General features: G+C 39.9%; 1 protein-coding gene across 2 annotated transcripts in view; it reads left to right on the top strand.

Moving 5' to 3' along the window:
• Nucleotides 1–18,941, top strand: part of Bnc2 (basonuclin zinc finger protein 2) — a 402,071-nt gene that overhangs the window by 281,926 nt on the left and 101,204 nt on the right. For both annotated transcript variants that reach the window (XM_075946140.1, XM_075946141.1), the window contains one exon: nt 2,907–3,142. In XM_075946140.1, the coding sequence (XP_075802255.1) occupies nt 2,907–3,142 (236 nt within the window). The remainder of the gene's footprint in view (nt 1–2,906; nt 3,143–18,941) is intronic.

The following is an 18,941-nucleotide window of genomic DNA, read 5'->3' as shown; positions in this document are numbered from 1 at the left end:
GACTCAGCTGTGTGTGATTGCATGTGGCTTAAATACCAGAATTCAGGAGGCAGAAGCAGGCAGATCTGAGTAGGTGGGCAGCTTGGTCTACACAAGAGTTCCGAAGCAACCAGGGCTACATAGTTAATCCCTGTCTCAAAACTAACATCTTGGTGATTCCCCAGACACTGGAACCATGAAGCAGACTTTCTTGGTGTAGGGTGGAACCTTAATGGAATGATATCTGTGGTGTTGTGTTCAGGGTGTGTTAGGGCAGATACCTGCCAACTGTGATGTTCAGTCTGCATGGCCTTCTCTGTACTGCATCTCCTGGACTCTCGAGAACCTTTCATTGTGGACTGGTAGGGCTTTGTCATTACTACTGTTGACTGACTAGCCAAACATCTTCTGCTCTAGCATCTGAAAAAAAAATATATATATATAATATATTATATATATATAATTTCCTCATCTTCATTTATTTATATATTATATAAATATATATTTATATATAAACGGTATTTAGGGGGAAAATATTTTTGCCTTAAATACTTTACTTGTGCTGTCACGGTTAACTGAAAATCTCTGCCTCCTCCCCATTCTCAATTTGGTCTCTTCCTTTTTTGAAACCACCAGCCCCTTAGCCTCTTACTGGCTTGGAACATGGGGTAACACTTTCTTTCCCTTTGGTTACTGAGCACATCAGAACGTAAAGTTTGCATTTACCTTGCAAAGTCGCAAAATGCCAAACACATGCATGAGATTCAGGATTTGATGTCATATCCTTTCTCCGTGAGTCTTTCAGTTTCTCATTTGTTGCGGCCTGAGCGCAAGCACAAGATTATTTGATGGAGTTCGGGAGGGATGGTGACAGAGAGGTGGCAGAGGAGCAGATTTCCCCCAGCTTAACACTAGGCTCAAGCCGATCAGAAGGCTGCACAGCTCTGCACGCTGTACTTGCAGAGCCAGATAGTAATACCCCTCCCTTGCCGTTTGCAGCAGAAATGCCCTGTGGAGTGAGAGAAGACTTCAGACTGCAGGCTTGTGAATCCCTTATCTTTCCCAAACGTTAAATTAATTTTTAAAGCTATTTATTCAAAGTTGACTTAACCACCAGAACAGGAGAGATCAGACAAATCAGCTGCAAGAAATGAAGTATGGGGAAACCCGAACTCTTTGACAAAGTATTCCTGGGAGTAAATGTGTTGAATGAAGCCAGCGGGTAAATGATAAGGGCCTTTACACTGTGGATGTAAGAAAGCAATTTATCAAGAGTACATGAACTCTCTAGTGGCTTCAAGTCAGGAAGAAATGAGAGTGGAGGAGGAGCCCTAAAAAATACATTAGAAATACTTTTAAAAAAGGAAAAACACCCTTCTGTGTGCATGCTCTTCTGAGTATCTCCATTACTATGAAGAGGTGCTGGTGTGTTTAAATTGGGGGTGCTCAGCTTGGGTTTGGACTGTAGGCAATACTTCTGTGAGGCGAAGTGTTAGAGAAAGGGTTTGACACAGGCCATTCAGTAGCCTAGAATCTTCAGGAACCCTGGGTATTCTCATGTGTATCTCTAACTTAAGACAAAGCACTGTCTGATATCTATTTGCCTGACTTAGGAGGTTAGATGTTCATTCCACAGTTTACAGTTTTACTCTCCAGGGTATATACTCTCTAGTGTATAATTCTGGCAGTTAATTGCCACACCTTTTGGGTCCTCATGAGGAGTTATGGGTGCCTTTCTTGGGCCTTCTCCTGAGTCTTACAGTATCTCTCAGCCCTGCCGCCTTGATCATTTACAGTGGAGAAGCGCAGGACACATACTTTATATTCTCAGCAGTAGGATTCCCAGTAACTCAGATATGAATTGGGAATGAAACTCTGGGTCTTACCTTAAGGGCTTTAACATTAGAGGAGAGATGTCGTTTCGTAGAGCTGAGGAGTTACTGACATGTGAAATTCCAAATATCTTCCCTAAGAATGGCCATCCTCGACTCTCTCCACAAGGTAATTTCATTAGCTGAAATCACAGAAACTTCCGGGTGTTTCTATTTTCATCTGACACCCTTGTAAGAACATACTAACAAGGTAACCAAGTAACTTCCCAATACCATGCTAGTGAAGGCAAAGCTATCCCAGAGGAAAACAGGAGAGAAATTTGGAGAAAATCTCCCTTAGCTAATTTGAGTTGTATTTTTTTAGCCCTCCACACAAGTGTCTGCCTTCCTTATTCTTTCTGACTTAGGCTTGGTTGTGGTTGTTTTGGGTGAGATAATTTCTGTGTAGCCCAGGCCTGGCTTGAATTCACACTTCTCTATATCAGTCCCCTGAGTCCTGCGATTACAGATACACAGTCTTCACCCTGAGTTGTTGGGGCTAGGCCTTTAACTCTGTGGCTTAGGAGATAAGCTTCCTCTCCTTTAAGTCATTTAGGAATTATAAGGGGTGTTGGCAGAGGTGACTCTTTTTCTGTCGTGAAGGACAGTCTCACTAAATAGTTCACAGTGGCCCCAGGATGCATCACGCCACTGTACCTGGTTGAGGAGGTGACTCTTGAACAAGCAATAACGGTAGAACCTGTTTTTGCAGTGAGAATTTGGATTCCTGTGTTTGTGTAAGGGAATAGAAAGCACTGTGATAACTTGAGCTAGAGTTTAATTAGCGAATTAATTAGTCATATTTTTAGAAAAAGCCACAGTTATTAAAAAAATCCTTAGTGACTTTCTATAAGTTAAATGTTTTGTCTGATGTTGTCTCTCATTTGTAAATACCAAATTAAAAATTGGACAGAACGGGAAGAGGGTGCTCTTGCTTAAATATCTATGGTTATGAGCTGTGTGACAAGATAATGTCCAATAATGTTTCTAATGTTTTTGTCCTCTCTGTCTCCTTAACCCCACCTCATTCCTGGGACATCGGTGGGATGACCACAGCCTTGGATAAGCTCAGCACACAGCACCTGTACCACCCCACTCAAGTGGAGATCGTGCAGTCCAATGTGGTGTTTGACATCAGCAGCCTGATGCTCTACGGGACACAGGCGGTGCCAGTGAGGCTAAAGATACTGCTGGACCGGCTCTTCAGTGTCCTGAAGCAAGAGGAAGTGCTGCACATATTACATGGCCTGGGCTGGACCCTGAGGGACTATGTCCGTGGATACATCCTTCAGGTAGGGGAGGATTTGAGCGTTGAGTCTGGGCCACCTCTGGGTGGGTTCGATTAGAGTTCTGTCTACACCTGGTTTTCTTCTTTTCTTGTATGTCCAGCTAGTATACTCTCACTGGTCAGGGAGCCAGCTGTTGTGAAGCCTCAACAGTATATAACTGAAGTGAAAAGTGGTCTGTTGACTGGTGTTGCTTTGAGTTCAACTCTTCATGTCCAGAGTGGGCTGTCTTTTTGTTTTGTTTTGTTTTTTGTTTTTCTGGGAGAGGGTTTCTCTGTATAGCCCTGGCTTCTCAGGAACTCGATCTGTACACCAGGCTGGGCTTTAACTCACAGAGAACTTTCTGCCTCTGCCTCCAGAGTGCTGGGGTTAAAGTCCTGCATCACCACTGCCTGACTCAAAGTGGGCTGTCTTATTTCCCTTACTAAGTCTTACCATCTTTGAGATACATGGGGAGTTTTGAAAATCCAGCTGGGTTTGTGAAGGTGTTTCTCTTGAGTGCTGTGAACCCTCACTATTTCTACTATTTCTTATGGCTTCACCCAAATCATAAGAACTATCACTTACATAAACTGTCTGCATATCTCTAATGTTGTATTCTCAGAGCTGGGAATACTGGAAAATATACACGTGGATGGCCATCTCGTGACCTGGAGCCCCTCCTTTATTCTGGTGACATTTCTAATGTGGTGAGGGCTTCAGATTTATCTGGGAAGCCTATGCCCTCTGCCCTACCAACAGGACCCATCTCTCATTACCTTTTGGGTGCTATACCATAAGTCATTGCCTCTGAAATTTCTCATGTCTGTCTGCTTTCCTAAAACCTTTAAGGGATAAATGTTGAGAAAAACACATTGAGGGACCCAAAATCTGGATGATAGAATACTGTCTTATGTTGAAGGAAATTTCATTTGAGAGGTAGAATCTAAAGTCTCCTTTCACGTTTTCTGTGGAGGTGTGTCCAGAACTGAGCATTCAAAAAGAAAGATGTTTATGACCATGCCAGCCTGTCTAGTACCACAGATAAAGCTGATGCTTATGATCTGAGCCAGCCCATGCAATATGCAAGTCCTTAGCTGCCAAATACACGTATTACACAGACTGCATCTATATTGAGTGGCAAGCCCCCAGTCTCTCCAGGCTTTAATCTGGGATGAGAACATACACACTCATGGTTTTCTTTTACATGCTTCCTCCAGGATCAGTGAGGACAGAACAGCAGACAGTGAGTAGAAACAGGAAAAGTTGAAGAGGAGGTAGACCAACCTTTTACCCACATAATTGGTTGACTTTTTAGTTCAATGGGAGCCCTAGCTTGGAATGCACAGAAGCTTTGGCCCACAGAAAATGGACTGAGGATGACAATAATCAAATATGACATTTTCAGTTTGTATGCGTTACTTTTCTGTTGCTTTGGTAAATCCCCATGACCAAGGTGACTTACAGAAGACTTCACCGTGGCTTATGGTGTAAAGGCAGAGACAACAGGTAGCAGATGTGGCAAAGGGAAGAGAGCTGAATGTTCATATCTTAGCCATAAACATGAAACAGCGAGCACAACCAGAAATGACAAGACTTTAAACTCTTGAAGCCTACTGCCAATGACTTACTTTCTCCCATAAGGCCACACTTCCGAAACCTCCCCAAACGGCACCACTAACTGGGCACCAAGTGCTTAAATATATGAGCCTGTAGGAGACATTCTCATTCAGATGCTATTTCAATGAAGCAAATGGGCAGATAAGTCTTAGGAGCCAGGCATTATGAAAGAGTGCAAGATCCAGAATGAAGAGCCAGGACAAAAAAAAAAAAAAAAAAAACACGCATGGAACCAGTTTTACAGCCATTGTTTATACTGAGACCCTTGGAGTACCAAGTCTTCCCTCAGTAGTTACCACATCATTAGCATCTCTTTGGATACATACTTATTTTTACAAAGAAAGAAACCTTACAGATGTCTGCCTAGAGTCCTTAGCTTAGCTAACAGTTTTCCTTTATTCAAAAACCTGTCTAGTAATATCTTTACTGTCTCTGCAGTGGTGCTAGCATCTGCATCAATACTGTGTTTCAGTACTTGATCACTGATTTTTTTTCCTTCGATAACTGGAGCGTATTATTGTGTCTTCCTATCCAAGCAAACAAATGTGTAATGGCTACACTGTTCTACCATTGTAGCAACTCTGTATTAAGTCCCGTCACAGTTTGCTGTCAGTTAATAGAAAACCTGCGAATTTTTATCCATGTAACACTGCTGTTTTCTACTGTTCTGATTTGACCAAAGCTTTTATAAAAATACGAAGTAATTATTTATGTATTAATTTCCCCAGTATTCTATAATATATCTAAAGTATAGAAAACATACTTCTTTCAAACATACTGTAGATTTTATTTTGTATAAGAGATAGTTGCATGAGAAATGTGAAAGAAAAAGTTAGCAAAAAACCTCAAATCAACATATATACAGAGAGAAATATAGAAGCTTCTTTATATAAAGCTTCTTAATGGGAAAGGAAATGTTACATATAAAGAATATTGCCATTAACATAATTATGATTAATTTTCATTAATGTAAAATTTAACAAATCTTAAATTTAATGTGTTATTTCTTAAGATTCTAGAATTAGAAAATCATAGATTTTTCATTTTAGAGGAACTCTAAGCTTAGTTTCTTTCTTCTTTTATTGATAGAATTGACGTAGTATTGATTTTCTTTAAATGGCATGTTCTGTCGTTTAACATTTATCATATACTTGTTCTGTATAAAGCACTTCTGGGTTAGAATAAAAGCAAAAGGTTGCAGGACACAAAAACATTAAAAAATCCACATTGAGAAAGCATTCATTTTGTAAAAGACGAAAGGACTTGGGCTATAAAAACATCCCCTTTCTTCTCAAGCTTTAGGCCAGCTCTTGATTACTAGCAAGTACTTTAGAATTACGTGTGGTAATGATGAGGTATGCACAAATGACTCTGAAATAATTATATGTAACATTTTTGAAAAGGTAGACTATAAAATGTTCATCTGAGACCTGGGGAGCCCTATAATGCACTCTTAGTGTACAAGTCATTTTATCTGGCTAAAACTCAATTGTCTTGTAGCCCTCAAGGCATCAATTTTAGCATTATTGCTCTCAACAACAGTATATTGAATATTATGTCAGTTAAAGGAGAGTAATTATCAAGGCAAGTTAGGGTGGCTGTTAGTCTTACCACATATTGACTTGGTTAGCAGTTGGCTATAGATTGTGTTACCGGGCAAATGAAGATGTACGGTGAGTTGAACTGGTCAAGCCAGGATATTAATCTAACTCTCTCTGGACCCAAACCTACATTCTTTATGTATAGCCAGCTACTCCTAACTTTAGCAAGAGTTTTGAATGTGGAGGAGGGCATGTCGTCTGCTTTTTAATCTGGGAGTGTGTGTTTGAGGGAGAAGAGCAGGCCATTCACAAGTCAGATGAAAGCTTTCATTTGTGTATGATGTTCAAAGAAAAAGAAAGGTGACAGGGTTGCCATGCAGTCATTGTAAAGATTGGCGGATCTGCTCAGGAGCCTTTCACTTAGGTGGCATCTGGGTGCTCTGTAAGCCAGCCAGTTGAATGTAAAATGCACAACATAAATTGAACCACAACCATGTAAGAAGATGGGCCATTTCCTAAAGGTGAAAATCCCAGTGTTCTTCTGTGTACTGCTAAAGTCTTCATTCAGAAAGGAGAGCGCAAGCCTGCTCTAGAAAAGTAAAATGGGAATATTCACTTAAATACTAAGTATATTTTTTGTGACTAAAATAATAATAATTATTATTATTACAGGCTGTTCTATACAGATACATTTATTGTTAACCAATAAAAACAGTGGCCTTCATGTCATTTTGTTCCTCATTTTCTTTCTGTCTTTGACTTAAGAACTAATAATACAGATGATTATCACTGTTGATTAGTCATTTAAAAATAAAAATTTTTGCATAGTCTCTCTTTAGCTTGTACAGCTAACTTTCCTGGGTGCATGTACCATCTTGTCTTTGGAACTCTCCCCACTTTGAGTCCTTCCAGGATTCTAAGAACCAGTTCTGACTTTGTGAATAATTAGCAGTGTCAGCAGGCTGTGAGCAGAGCAGAAGTAAAGCACACTGCCAGTCACCGTGGTCTTGGGGCCTTAATGGAGCAAGCCATGCATTTCTAGCACTTCTTGAAGACTGACTTTAGCAAGTCTAGCTTTAGAGGTGGGCGGAGCCTATGCTGGAGCCCTCTCTGAGCAGGCATGATACACATTAGCATAATAAAAGCTCTAAGACCTTGAAGGAAGTACCTCTTCCTCAGCATGGGGTCCACTTAGGAAGGGGTTCCTTTACCTGTAAGTCCCCACTGTTCTGCCTGCATGGGTGATATCTTCTCCTGTAGGAATCAGTTGAAATCCAGTTTTTCACCAGGACTAGCTGAAACACTGGAGTCCTTCCTTCTGTTGTGATTTCTATCTCATGATTGCTTCCTTCAGGTCCCCACCACAGTTTAAATACAGTCAGTTGTTAAAATGTCTCTCCTGCCATTGTGGCAAAGTAATACAAATTCACTCACTCCATATCAGTTACAAGCAAATACGCTTAAATGTACTATATAATGATATTTTGCTATGGAGCTCATGCAATGCCCAGCAATTCCAGTTGGGTAAAGAACTGACTAGGGGTGGACCTAGCAGGTACAACTGTAGCAAGAAGCAAAGGCTTTCAGGCTTTCTAGCAGTGGTCTATGCAGAAATAAACATTTTTGTGGTATCTGTGAGTTAGAAAATGTCAATATTAAACAAACACATACTTAAATGACCCCATGAGAAGTAAATTCAATGTTTGCTCTCTGGATCCCATCCAGCCCCTCTTGTAAATTTCAGTAAATTAACATTTGGGACGTTGAGGTCCAAAGAGGTTATGTGACTTTTCTATGATCGCAGAAGCTTCTAATTGGCACAGTGATGTACAGTGAGCTTCCTGAATATAAGAACCACATATCTCGTATTCCCTTCTTAGCCCACACCCAGCCCACATGTTGACCGTTCTCCAGGGTTCTGCGTGGGAAAGCAGATTCATGACTTGGATTCCTGGCTTAAAGTCTTATCAGGAGTATGAAATTAGGCCTTAGCCTTTATTTAACGTAAGTCCCTCACCTGTAAAACAGCATAATAATGGCACCTCACAGCTTTGTTGTGAAAATAAGACGAGGTACATGAAGGGCTACTAATCCAGCCAACGACAGCTGTTAATACGAAGGCAGAAAGATGATAAATGATGACAGACTGGCACCTACCTGCTCATTTTAGTTTATAGAATAGCCTTGAATTCTGGAATTTTATATTTCACTATGCCCCTTAGAACAGAGTGCTTTTCCAACCAATCAGACACAAGGGTAGCTGTTCTTCTGTTTTAAATCAATTACATGCACATAATGTCACACACACACAAACATGCATAGGCATTTGAACATATTTGAATGTAAATGAGAGGCAGGAGAGAATAGTGGCAGAGACACTGGACACTGCAGGGGGACAAACTTGGTATGAATCTTGGTTTCACCTTTGACAGCTGTGACTTAAGAGCTGTAACAAGCTATAACTTGTCAATATCAGTTTCTCCATCTATAAATACTGTAATATAGTGAAATTGGGTTTAAATATGTCATGCCATAACTAGTCAATGGCACACTTTATTAATAATTATTGCTCTATGTATGTTGGCATGTGTGCCTTTTTAAAAAAAATGGTGTGGTCTATAATACACTGTTCTTTCTATCTTTCTCTTTCATCAATTCTTTTGGTAACTCTCTGAGTCCCTGGTGAGGAATAAATGAGACTTGTTAAAAACGATTAGAGTAGGCTTTAACATGAGCCTAACGTCATAGGTAAGGCTGCAGCTCAGTGGCAGAGATTTGCCTTAACTTGTATGAGGCCCTGAGTTCAGTTCCCAGCACTAGAAAACAAAATAGGCAGATTTTTACATGAGTATTAGTTGGCCTCACAAGCTTTTAGGGAATTCCAGAAGCAGAAAGAAGGAAGTACCTATATATAGTTCATTTACGGAGACTTTTAATCAGTTAATTACTGTGCACCAAGTCCACCAACACAGGTCTTTCCGAAGGCCCACGCGATAATGAGCAAGACAACCATGAGCAATTGATGGGAAGGAAATGACTTGATGAAAACTAAGAGACTGTGCAAATGACTAAAGGAGAAATCATTCGATCCCAGGTAAAGATAGGATAATCGTCATACTCCACAAGAAAGGTGTCTTTCATCCTGTCACCAGGGTGTGAACCTTTTTCAGAGGAAGAACATAGGCATACATTGTCGGTATCCCCGTTTCTGGCAGGGACTTGCAGAAGATAGATGATTTGGGGCAGTGTCTCATGTTTAAATTGTTTGTTTTCAGGAGTTCCTAGGTCATCTACAAACACCCTGGCAGTTCTCTTGGCCTTCCTATTAAAGAGATAGTTTGGGAGACTATTGTCCCTGGTTTTAAAGTTACCATAGCTAAAAGCCTTAGGCAGACTTGGAGCTGGAAGTTGAATGCAGGGATTTTGAATCTTGGCATAGCTCTAACTATTTGAGCAAGAATGAAAACAAAGTCTTTAGACATCAGGATGCAGCTTGATGTTTTATGCTCAGAGCTAAAGTGAAAATACCCTTCCCTTTACCCTTGTGCCATAGAACCAAACAGCTTACCAAATTCTGGGATGAGATGCTGAGACTTCAGGAATCGGGCTGTGTATTGAACATAGAAAGAGGCCTCTGCATTCACCAGGAGAAACAGAAGTGAGCCCACCATTCCTTAGCAAATTGTATTTGCTAAGAACCAGTTCAAGTTTACTTAGATGCACATTCTATTTGGTTCGTCAAGACAGGATTTCTCTATGTAGCCTGGCTGGTCCGGAAGTCTGCAGACCAGGCTGACCTTGAACTCTGATGTGTCTGGAGCTGCCTTTCAAATTCTGGGTTTAAAGATGTATGCCACTGCCACCTGGCCTGCATATTCTTTCCGATGGCGTTGATTAAACTCTTGTTGTCTCCAGAGTAGCTCTCCTATATGTCCTTCACTGAAGTAAGATGGACAACTCCTGGACTTGGGGTTAAATCTGAAGTGAGCCGCCAATTAGCTTTCTAAGTATACCAGAATGACATATCTATAAGTTTCTTTTTCTTGGTGGTACCTTCTTAAGAAGACTTTTTAGAACAAACAGTTATAACATCATAGGTTCATGGTGCAGCTCAGTAAATTTAATTCCTTAAGTAGATCAGGCTTTAGTCCCTGTCTCTGCCCTTTAAGTTTCTAGGACAACATACATTTCATGGTTTCTCTATTCTTCCATACATTTTATTTGAGCCACGGAGTGCTTTTTCTCAGTTTGTCAGGAGGGGCAGGTGTTTCAACAGTGAAGCATGAGGAAGGTTTTAAGGCCAGGCTCTATTAGCTTTTTTCTTTTGGGGGTGCACCTGCCTTCCACTTCAAATACTAATGTGTGAAATTGCAAAGGCCCGAGAGGTAGAAATGAGATAAGGATCTGTAGAGGCTTCTGGAAGCTTTTACCCCATCCATACAGATGGGACGAACATAACTAAAAGTACGTTTGTCTGATTCATGTATGATGTTGACATATGCAACGCTGACAGCAATCAGAACTTAGCGTCACCACTGCCACGTGGAACTAGGCTGTGAAGATGTGTTGAAACGGGAGAGGATGAGGAGCTTTCTTCCATGCAAGGAGAACACTATATTTGAAAGAGATAGGACTAAGTTTATGGGGAAATTGATTTCACCTGATTGCCAGCTCCGAGCACGGGTTCTGTGGGCGTGGATTTTGATTAGTCGGTGCTTGTATACCTCTTTCTAAGTGAAGTGATTCTGATGGCTCACTAATCCAGCGTTTGTTTTTACAACCCTGGGACCTGGTATATAATTACCTTACCATCGTGGTCCTGTTTCCCTCTAGGCCGTGTTTCTACTTATTGGTGGCAATGGAGTGATGCTTTCACTGTTTTCTCTCGCTCCCCACTAGCACTTTCTCTTCTACACTCAAAGGGGACTTCAGGTAGGGACTTGGAGAATAGGCCAAGCATTGATAGGTATGCATAGAGCAATGGATTGCCTCGGACGACTACATCAAAGTAGAGTGCAGAAACCCCACAAGAGAATGAACTCCGGTCAGCGGGGCATTTTCTATCCAGAATTCACGGCCTGTTTCCTGTGTGATTCTTATGTAGAGACCCCTAAAACCATGCTTTAGACTCAGAGAGCGAAAGGTTCTCGTGTAATTTTCTCTAACAAAGCCATAATAACAGTGTCACAGGCAGCTTCCTACTTAACATGAGTAATGTGGTTTTGTATTTTCTATTTTTATTTTAATATGCTTTTCCCTACTGTGGATTTTTGTTTTGTGTTGTGTTAAAATTAGTGTTACGCAAATGCAGTACTCTAAACTGTGGTATGTTCTGCATTTTTCTGCAATACCGCTCTGAAGTAAAACTCTGTTAGCAATACGCATTTCTGCATCCTTAGAGGAGGACATAGACCCTTGACAGTTGGCTCATGATCATAGTAACCCAGACTTATAAAGGCATTGGCATGTGAACTTTAGGTTTTGTCTCTAGTGTACCTGATCACATTAGACCTGTTTGTTCATCCTGTGTTGGTAATACACAAAATTGGGGGGTCAGAGAAGCCCCTTAAATTGCCTCATTTATTTGCTTGTATTTAAATATACAGTCATGGTTAGACGTAAATGAACTATAAGATACGTTCAAATTCCTCTTGAAAGAGTAATTAAGAACCCCTTGTGTCTGCGCTGGCATCTCTGCCAGCAGCTTGAGTTCATGCTGAGCATGTTCCATTGAGTCAGCCATCACTCTCTCTCTCAGCAGCGGGGTTGCTGCTCCACGCACTGACTTGTGAGGGAACATCCCTCTTGCAGTAGCCGTGGGCCTGTGCCAGATTCTGGGATCGGGAAGTCCAGTGCTGGGAGCCTGTCAGTTCTGGATCCGGGTTCGGTGTGTAATAGCAGAGCCAGGGAAGCCGGTTGAATCGGTGGCCAAAACCATGGTTTAAAAAAATAAATGTCCCTCCCTTTCCTTTCTTGTAGTGCTTTGTTACTTTAAAATATGAGTGTCTCTGTCCATTGATCCTCTGGTGACTTCCTGCTGGATTCAGATTGTGGTTTCTTAGGTGAAAAGGTCAGCGTGTTATTCATCCAGCCACACATCCATGGCGATTAGCTGAAAGCAGCCCAGGACATTTTGACATGGCGAGGCCTAGGGTACCTGAAGGGAGTGTATTTCTTTCCTGCCTGGCCTTCCCTCTGTCTGTCTTCAGGGAGTGGGGGAGGCGCTCATTGCCAGTGTATTAACTGCTGCACACCCGTGGCCATAGGGTGCGGGAGAACCCTTGAGGACCAAGCATGTCCTCTCCGGAACAGCGTCTGATTTAGTGCTTTTTCCTCGGGTCTGCAGTGTCTCAGGAGGCCTTTTTCCCTCGCAGCACTGATCTTTCAATGAGGTGCTAGTGTCTGTCCCGAGCAATAACAGGGAAAAACCATGAAGTGTGAACAGCTCTTATTAGAGGGGTAAATGTCATTAACGCTTTTGTAGCCTCCCTACAGTCTGAATGCTCTTGTCAAGAGAGCAGAGGAAGCCTCCTTTAAATCCGAGAGGCAGAGTGCAGATGCTGAAGTTTTACATTTTAATTAAGCAAGGCCATTATCTCCTTTGCTTGTGTATTTTTGTAATCACCAATACCTGTAGCCTTAGGACAGTCTCTAAATTCAGGCTGGGAAAAAATGGTTAATGGAAATTATTTTTAAGGACTTGCGAAACATTTTCCTCAGTCACCTTTAGGAAATCTTTGGTGGTGGCATAGCAGGTGCCTCTCTTGGATTTGGTGTTTTCTATATACCTATATGCTCCTATAAAATGCATGTTAATATATGATATGATAAAACACTAGCATGTCAAATTTCTGAGTGTAGAATAATAAAATATTTAAAGCACCTAACATTTAAATAAAGATTTTATTATTTTCCGAACATACACAGAATATTTCTGTGACCATTAACTTCCTATATGAAAATTTTCACCTTCTTTGAAACAAAAATTTTATAGACAAGAATTTACTGCATCTCTTCTATTAATTTCTCGTTAGTCTTGGTTATATCTTTGAAGTGCAAAACAGAAATAGTTATATGGCAGAAAAATGAGGGAAATGAAATATCCTTTACTCTGGGATCAGGTTTTAATAAAGAGAAATTGTAAACATTGTTAAAACATGGGAAATAAATTCAAAAAAAGTTAGAGGCAAATAAGAAATAAAAGTAATTTCTGATGCTTGTTGCTAACTTAGAAATGTATATTTTGATATAGTGTTTATTTAGAGTATAATTTTTAAAATTTTATCATTCTTTGCCCCCTTTTTAATACTCCATTTTTATTTTAGTTTTGTTTTGCTTTTGTTTTTGAATTTTGCTTCTTTTTTTTTTTTTTTTTTTTTTTTTTTTTTTTTTTGGTTTTTCGAGGCAGGGTTTCTATGTGGTTTTGGAGCCTGTCCTGGAACTAGCTCTTGTAGACCAGGCTGGTCTCGAACTCACAGAGATCCGCCTGCCTCTGCCTCCCGAGTGCTGGGATTAAAGGCGTGCGCCACCACTGAATTTTGCTTCTTATTTATAAGACTGAAGAAAGTGAATTCATCCACTGAGACTTCAGTGGCCACTGCAGACAGGTGGACAGAGACTTCAGTGGGCACCGCAGACAGTTGGACAGAGACTCAGTGGGCACCGCAGACAGGTGCTAAGCAGATACTTCAGTGGGCACTGCAGACAGGTGCTAAGCAGATACTTCAGTGGGCACTGCAGACAGATGCTAAGCAGATACTTCAGTGGGCACTGCAGACAGGTGCTAAGCAGATACTTCAGTGGACACCGCAGACAGGTGCTAAGCAGATACTTCAGTGGGCACTGCAGACAGGTGCTAAGCAGATACTTCAGTGGGCACTGCAGACAGGTGCTAAGCAGATACTTCAGTGGGCACTGCAGACAGGTGCTAAGCAGATACTTCAGTGGGCACTGCAGACACCTAAGCAAGGCAGCGCATTCCCATTTTAGCTTTCGGTAGTGGGGTGTGACTGCAGCTACACAAAAGAGAACAAAAATCATGAGCTGCATATTGTAACAGATATATAAGCCAGATCTATAGTTAGTACAATAACCAGTTATATGTAAATGGGCACTTTGGCCATATTTACAACTTTACTGACAAATTCATGCCTTTTAAAAAAGACACTTGAGCCTTTCTCAGATCCCTTGGTTCTATTGTTAGTTTAGACTCTGCCATTAAAGAACTGACAAACAGAAGTAACTTTTAGCTTCACCCCGAAGTTTTGAATTATGGTATTTATTTTCTTTCGGTTTAATTAGATTTTGCTGTCTGTTACAGAAATATCTGCTTATTTATCAAATTATATTTGCTTCCTGTCTATTCTTTATCTCTTAAATGATTTGACAAGTTAGTAAACGCTTATTTAAGTTCTCTTTTCAGTGAGAATGCCAGGGTGATCCATTGGAGCTTAGTGCAGACCATGTGTGGAACCCACTTTTGAAGGCATCGCTTAGTACAAGGTGGAATTGCCATTGCCAGTGCTGCTTGGGGGGAAATTGCATCAGTTAGAATGTAGAAGTTTTACATTCAATTATAGCATACTTTATAAAGAACATAAACTTTGGAGGGAGTCAGCATTCTGCGTGTTCGTTTTCTTTGCTCGATGTGTAGAATTTTAGTCACCGGAAGATTATTTGGTAAGGAAGTGCTATGTGCATATAATTAAGAAAGTGACAGTAGGGGGTCCCTAAGGAAGGTATTCTCACATTTGGGGGCCTATGCAAAAGAGACCTTAAATAGCACCAACTGCCTTGCCTGCCCCATTTTCCTCTGCTCTACCTCTCATCTGGACTCCGGCTGCTAATAGATAAATTATACTTCCTAAGGTTCACATTGTGGAATAACTTTGGTGGCTGGAGTATCAAAATTACCAAAGATGTACAGTAAAACTCAAAGAATGTTTCTCTAGATGGAGGAAGGCTTTATTATACCATAGTTCTCATGTGGAAGGGGACCTGGGCCGGGGCCCACTGGAGTGGAGCATCTTTGAAGGGGGACTTTGTATAGAATGCTGTAGAGTAGAGTTTTCCTTTAGGATTTATTCATCAGAAGATATTGCTTTGGGAGCCCAAACAGCATTCTGGGTATAAACTGTGGTCTCCCAGACCTAAGGAGTGTCCGATAGTTAAATTCCACAAATGTTTTAAGATTTGCCTATACCTCGGACAAATATGTCTTCTCCTAAGTCTGGCTGTCATTGTTTTAGACAGTTTGAGCTTTTGTTCTGATTGCTGGTTGCATTTCTTTATGAAGGGGTAAGAGGACCTTCTCATAGATGCTTCTAGAAACTCAAGATGGCAGAATGCAAATGCTAGTATTATATGGTAACAAAAAATATGTTATTTCTCTACAGCATTCTTTCATTCTTGTTATATCTATATGTTTCTATAACCTTCATGTATCTGAATACTGAGGAAGTTTTGTGAGGCTCATTTTTTTCAGTGTTTTGAGTCTGTTCCGGGGAGACCAAACATACTTATGTATTGAATAAGTTTGCATCTTTGAGTATTTGTCTTCAGGACAGTACTAAAATCCAAATAACGTGCTTGAGAATGGCATTCACAAAACTAAAGCATAGTTTCCTGTGGAATAAATATACAAGTGGTATAAATATCTTCCCCTGTCTAGTTGTTGAAAACTTAAATAATTAGGTCAAACCTGAAACCTCTAAATATGTTGAAAGAATATTTTTCTACTTAGAAAAAATTCTGTAAAATGTAACATGGTTTTTGCTTTTATAGGGCTTATGAATGTGTTGTAAATTAGTTAATAGCACTATATATTTATACATGCTTCATACATTTACATATTTTTGTTAGTTTGTTACTAAGTAGTAGTAATTGCTTGTATTTAGTAGTAATGACCTTGGGGGCCACCAGGTAATTGAACTTTTTAATTTTAATACAAGTTTGGTTTAGAGAAGACATTAAATTCTGATTTGGAAAACGTTCGCCAAATATTCCCTTATTTATTTATCAAACATGTGTTTGAAAGTGTGAAAATACAAAATTCATGTAAAGGTTATTACAGTTAGATTTTTAACATTTTTCCTTTAAAGCAGAGCTTAGTTTGAATTAGAATTCTAGGCAGAGTTTCTGAGAACTGAATAGAGCTTTATTTAATGTAGCAGAGATGATGGGTAGGGCTTAACTGCAAGACTGATGGGAAGTAGGTTTTGTAGTTTGTCTTTATGAAATTAAGAGAAAACAAATGAATACAAAACCAAAGTCTAGAAATGCATACTAGATAGAAATATAGTACAAGTTTACACAGTTTAATAATAATAGTGATGTGAAGGGCTGAAGGAAGGGATTCGGTGGAACTTAACAGCAAGAAAATGTACATTGCCGTTATAGATACTTTTTGTTGAATTTTACCACGTCTTTTCTTTTTAGTAATGTTTTGTATCATGAGAAAGGTCTATAAAAATGCAGAGTAGTCTGATGGAAGCTTTGAAGAAGGGTTAGGAATGTGGCTGGAAACAGAGCATCAGCATCAGTGGAAGGTGATCTTTCAAATGAGAGCATCGGTCCTGCACAGTCCCATGCAAATTATCCAAAAGCTACTGGCTTCATAGGGGTAAACTGAGCATCTGCAGTGAGTGGACATTGACCAGGGCTGGTGGTCTAGGATGACCTTCCTTGTTGTTCATTAGGACAACCAAAGTGATTGGTTTGCTGCTCACTGTTTGTAGGTTAGCCACAGTTTGTTCATAGATGCAGCAGAAGAGGGAAAGCTGAAGTGTGCAAGCCTTTAAAGGATCTGTTTCCTTCCTAGCTATTGGTGCCCTATTGGTCAATGCAAGTCAAATCACAAAGCCAAGAGTGAGTGTTGGCAAGGTGGATCCCAAGACATAGACATGGGGACGGGGGGTCATGAACAGTTTGGGGTCAGTACTGTAGTAAGTGGTCATCCTAAAGCCCAGGGAGACTTAATGGAAATTATACCCCCATGGAACTGAACCTGTGCCAAGACTCTTGTTTGGAAGTCGTCACTGTATTTGAAATAGAAATAATGCTGACATTAGGACTATAGCAGAGACTTAGATACAATCGTCTGACTTGATGTAGTTGATGCAGACATGCAAATTACTCACAGTCAGACTCCAGGTGTCAAGGCCAAGCACACAGGGAACTCAACAGCCTGTAAGATTGTAAGTTTAGCTGGGTTTTCAGTGACCTTGGACATCTGTTCAAACTTTGTAAAAGGGCCCTCATCTTTCTGAAAACAGTCAAATGAGAACGAATCTTTAAATTTCCTTTAAGTTTACTTAGAATTAATGTCTTTATTCCAGTTCTAAAGAAGAGATTTCTCTTCTTTAGAAGCCACTTCCTAGCCTAGGCTAGCCTCCAACTTGCAATCATCCTGCGTCCCCAGTGCCGGGACTGTAAACATGTACCACCACCTATAGTATTTTTTTATATGACATCAGATTGCACTACATGTTTTTAGTTCGCCTTTTAATAACACTTGGGCAATTTTAAAACATAAACAAAAGGCTCCAAAGTTTGTATTTCCTATTTTTACCCCCTGGAACCAAGCAACCTCCTAGGATTCTAAAATTATTTTTTTAACATTTGGAAGTATGTCAACTTTGACTGAAGTTGGAAAACAGAAACTTGTTTTACTTTCCAAGTTTACTGAAGTAGAGTATATAACACTTTAGTGGCTTTCTTTGACAGTTGCTTTGCAGTAAAAGGTTAGACACCAGCAGGTTATATGTGTTTTTGAAGAAATCATGTGTAAGTTTATAACAGAAATATGTAAAGGCTGTTGTTTTACTATGTGACTAGGAAATTAGTTTAATCACAGCTTTTTTGTGCTCCTTAGTCATAAATGGAGAAAACTTATTTGATTTTAATGTAACACTTTTTTTTTTCAATGTGTGTGACTTTACCTACAAAAGAAAATAAAAATAAAAGATACTTGGTAAAAGACAGGATAGTGATTATATACTCTGGAAGGAAAACAAGTACTTTATTATTTACATAAATTATAGATGACAAAACTGCTATATAGAGCAAATGAAAAAATAAATTTTTGTTTTCTAACATGATGTCTTAAGCAAGAAAAAGAACAAAGGAAAAAATGTAAATAAAAGAAACATTTGCAGATGTTTAGAAATGATATCCTCTATTTCTTTATGATTAAAAGCCATGTAATTTTGTAAACACAGAGAGAGTCAGCCACAGTTTGGTGCAGTTCCATGTTCCATTCCTGCCCTGCTACTCATTGATCCTCCTGGTATGGCCAGTTTCAGGTACTTGATCAAGGAAGAGCGCTTACACCAGATGATACCAGGAAAGCTTCATGGGGAAGCACCCAGATGAGGACCCTCTGATAGCATTTATTTGCATTGAATGAAATGAATTTGCATTGTCTGTTTAAACAGGAGCACTTTCCTCACTGGCCTTTGTTTGGAAGCACTTAAACAATTATTGATTCATTCGCTGGTCACAAAGCCTGCCTGTGTTAAGCAGACTTGAAGGTTTAAAAAACCTACTTTAGAAGTCTGACTTTTTTACAGTTATATTGAAACCTCCTATTTTACTATTAATAAGAATGATTGTCTTAAAAGTTGGTTTTAGATGGTTTTTCACTAATAAAATCCACTTCTATAAAA

Source organism: Microtus pennsylvanicus, chromosome 13 (assembly GCF_037038515.1).
Source record: "Microtus pennsylvanicus isolate mMicPen1 chromosome 13, mMicPen1.hap1, whole genome shotgun sequence".
Classification (NCBI taxonomy): domain Eukaryota; kingdom Metazoa; phylum Chordata; class Mammalia; order Rodentia; family Cricetidae; genus Microtus; species Microtus pennsylvanicus.
The sequence above is the reverse complement of the archived record's forward strand: the minus strand, read 5'-3'. Positions and strand labels throughout refer to the sequence as shown.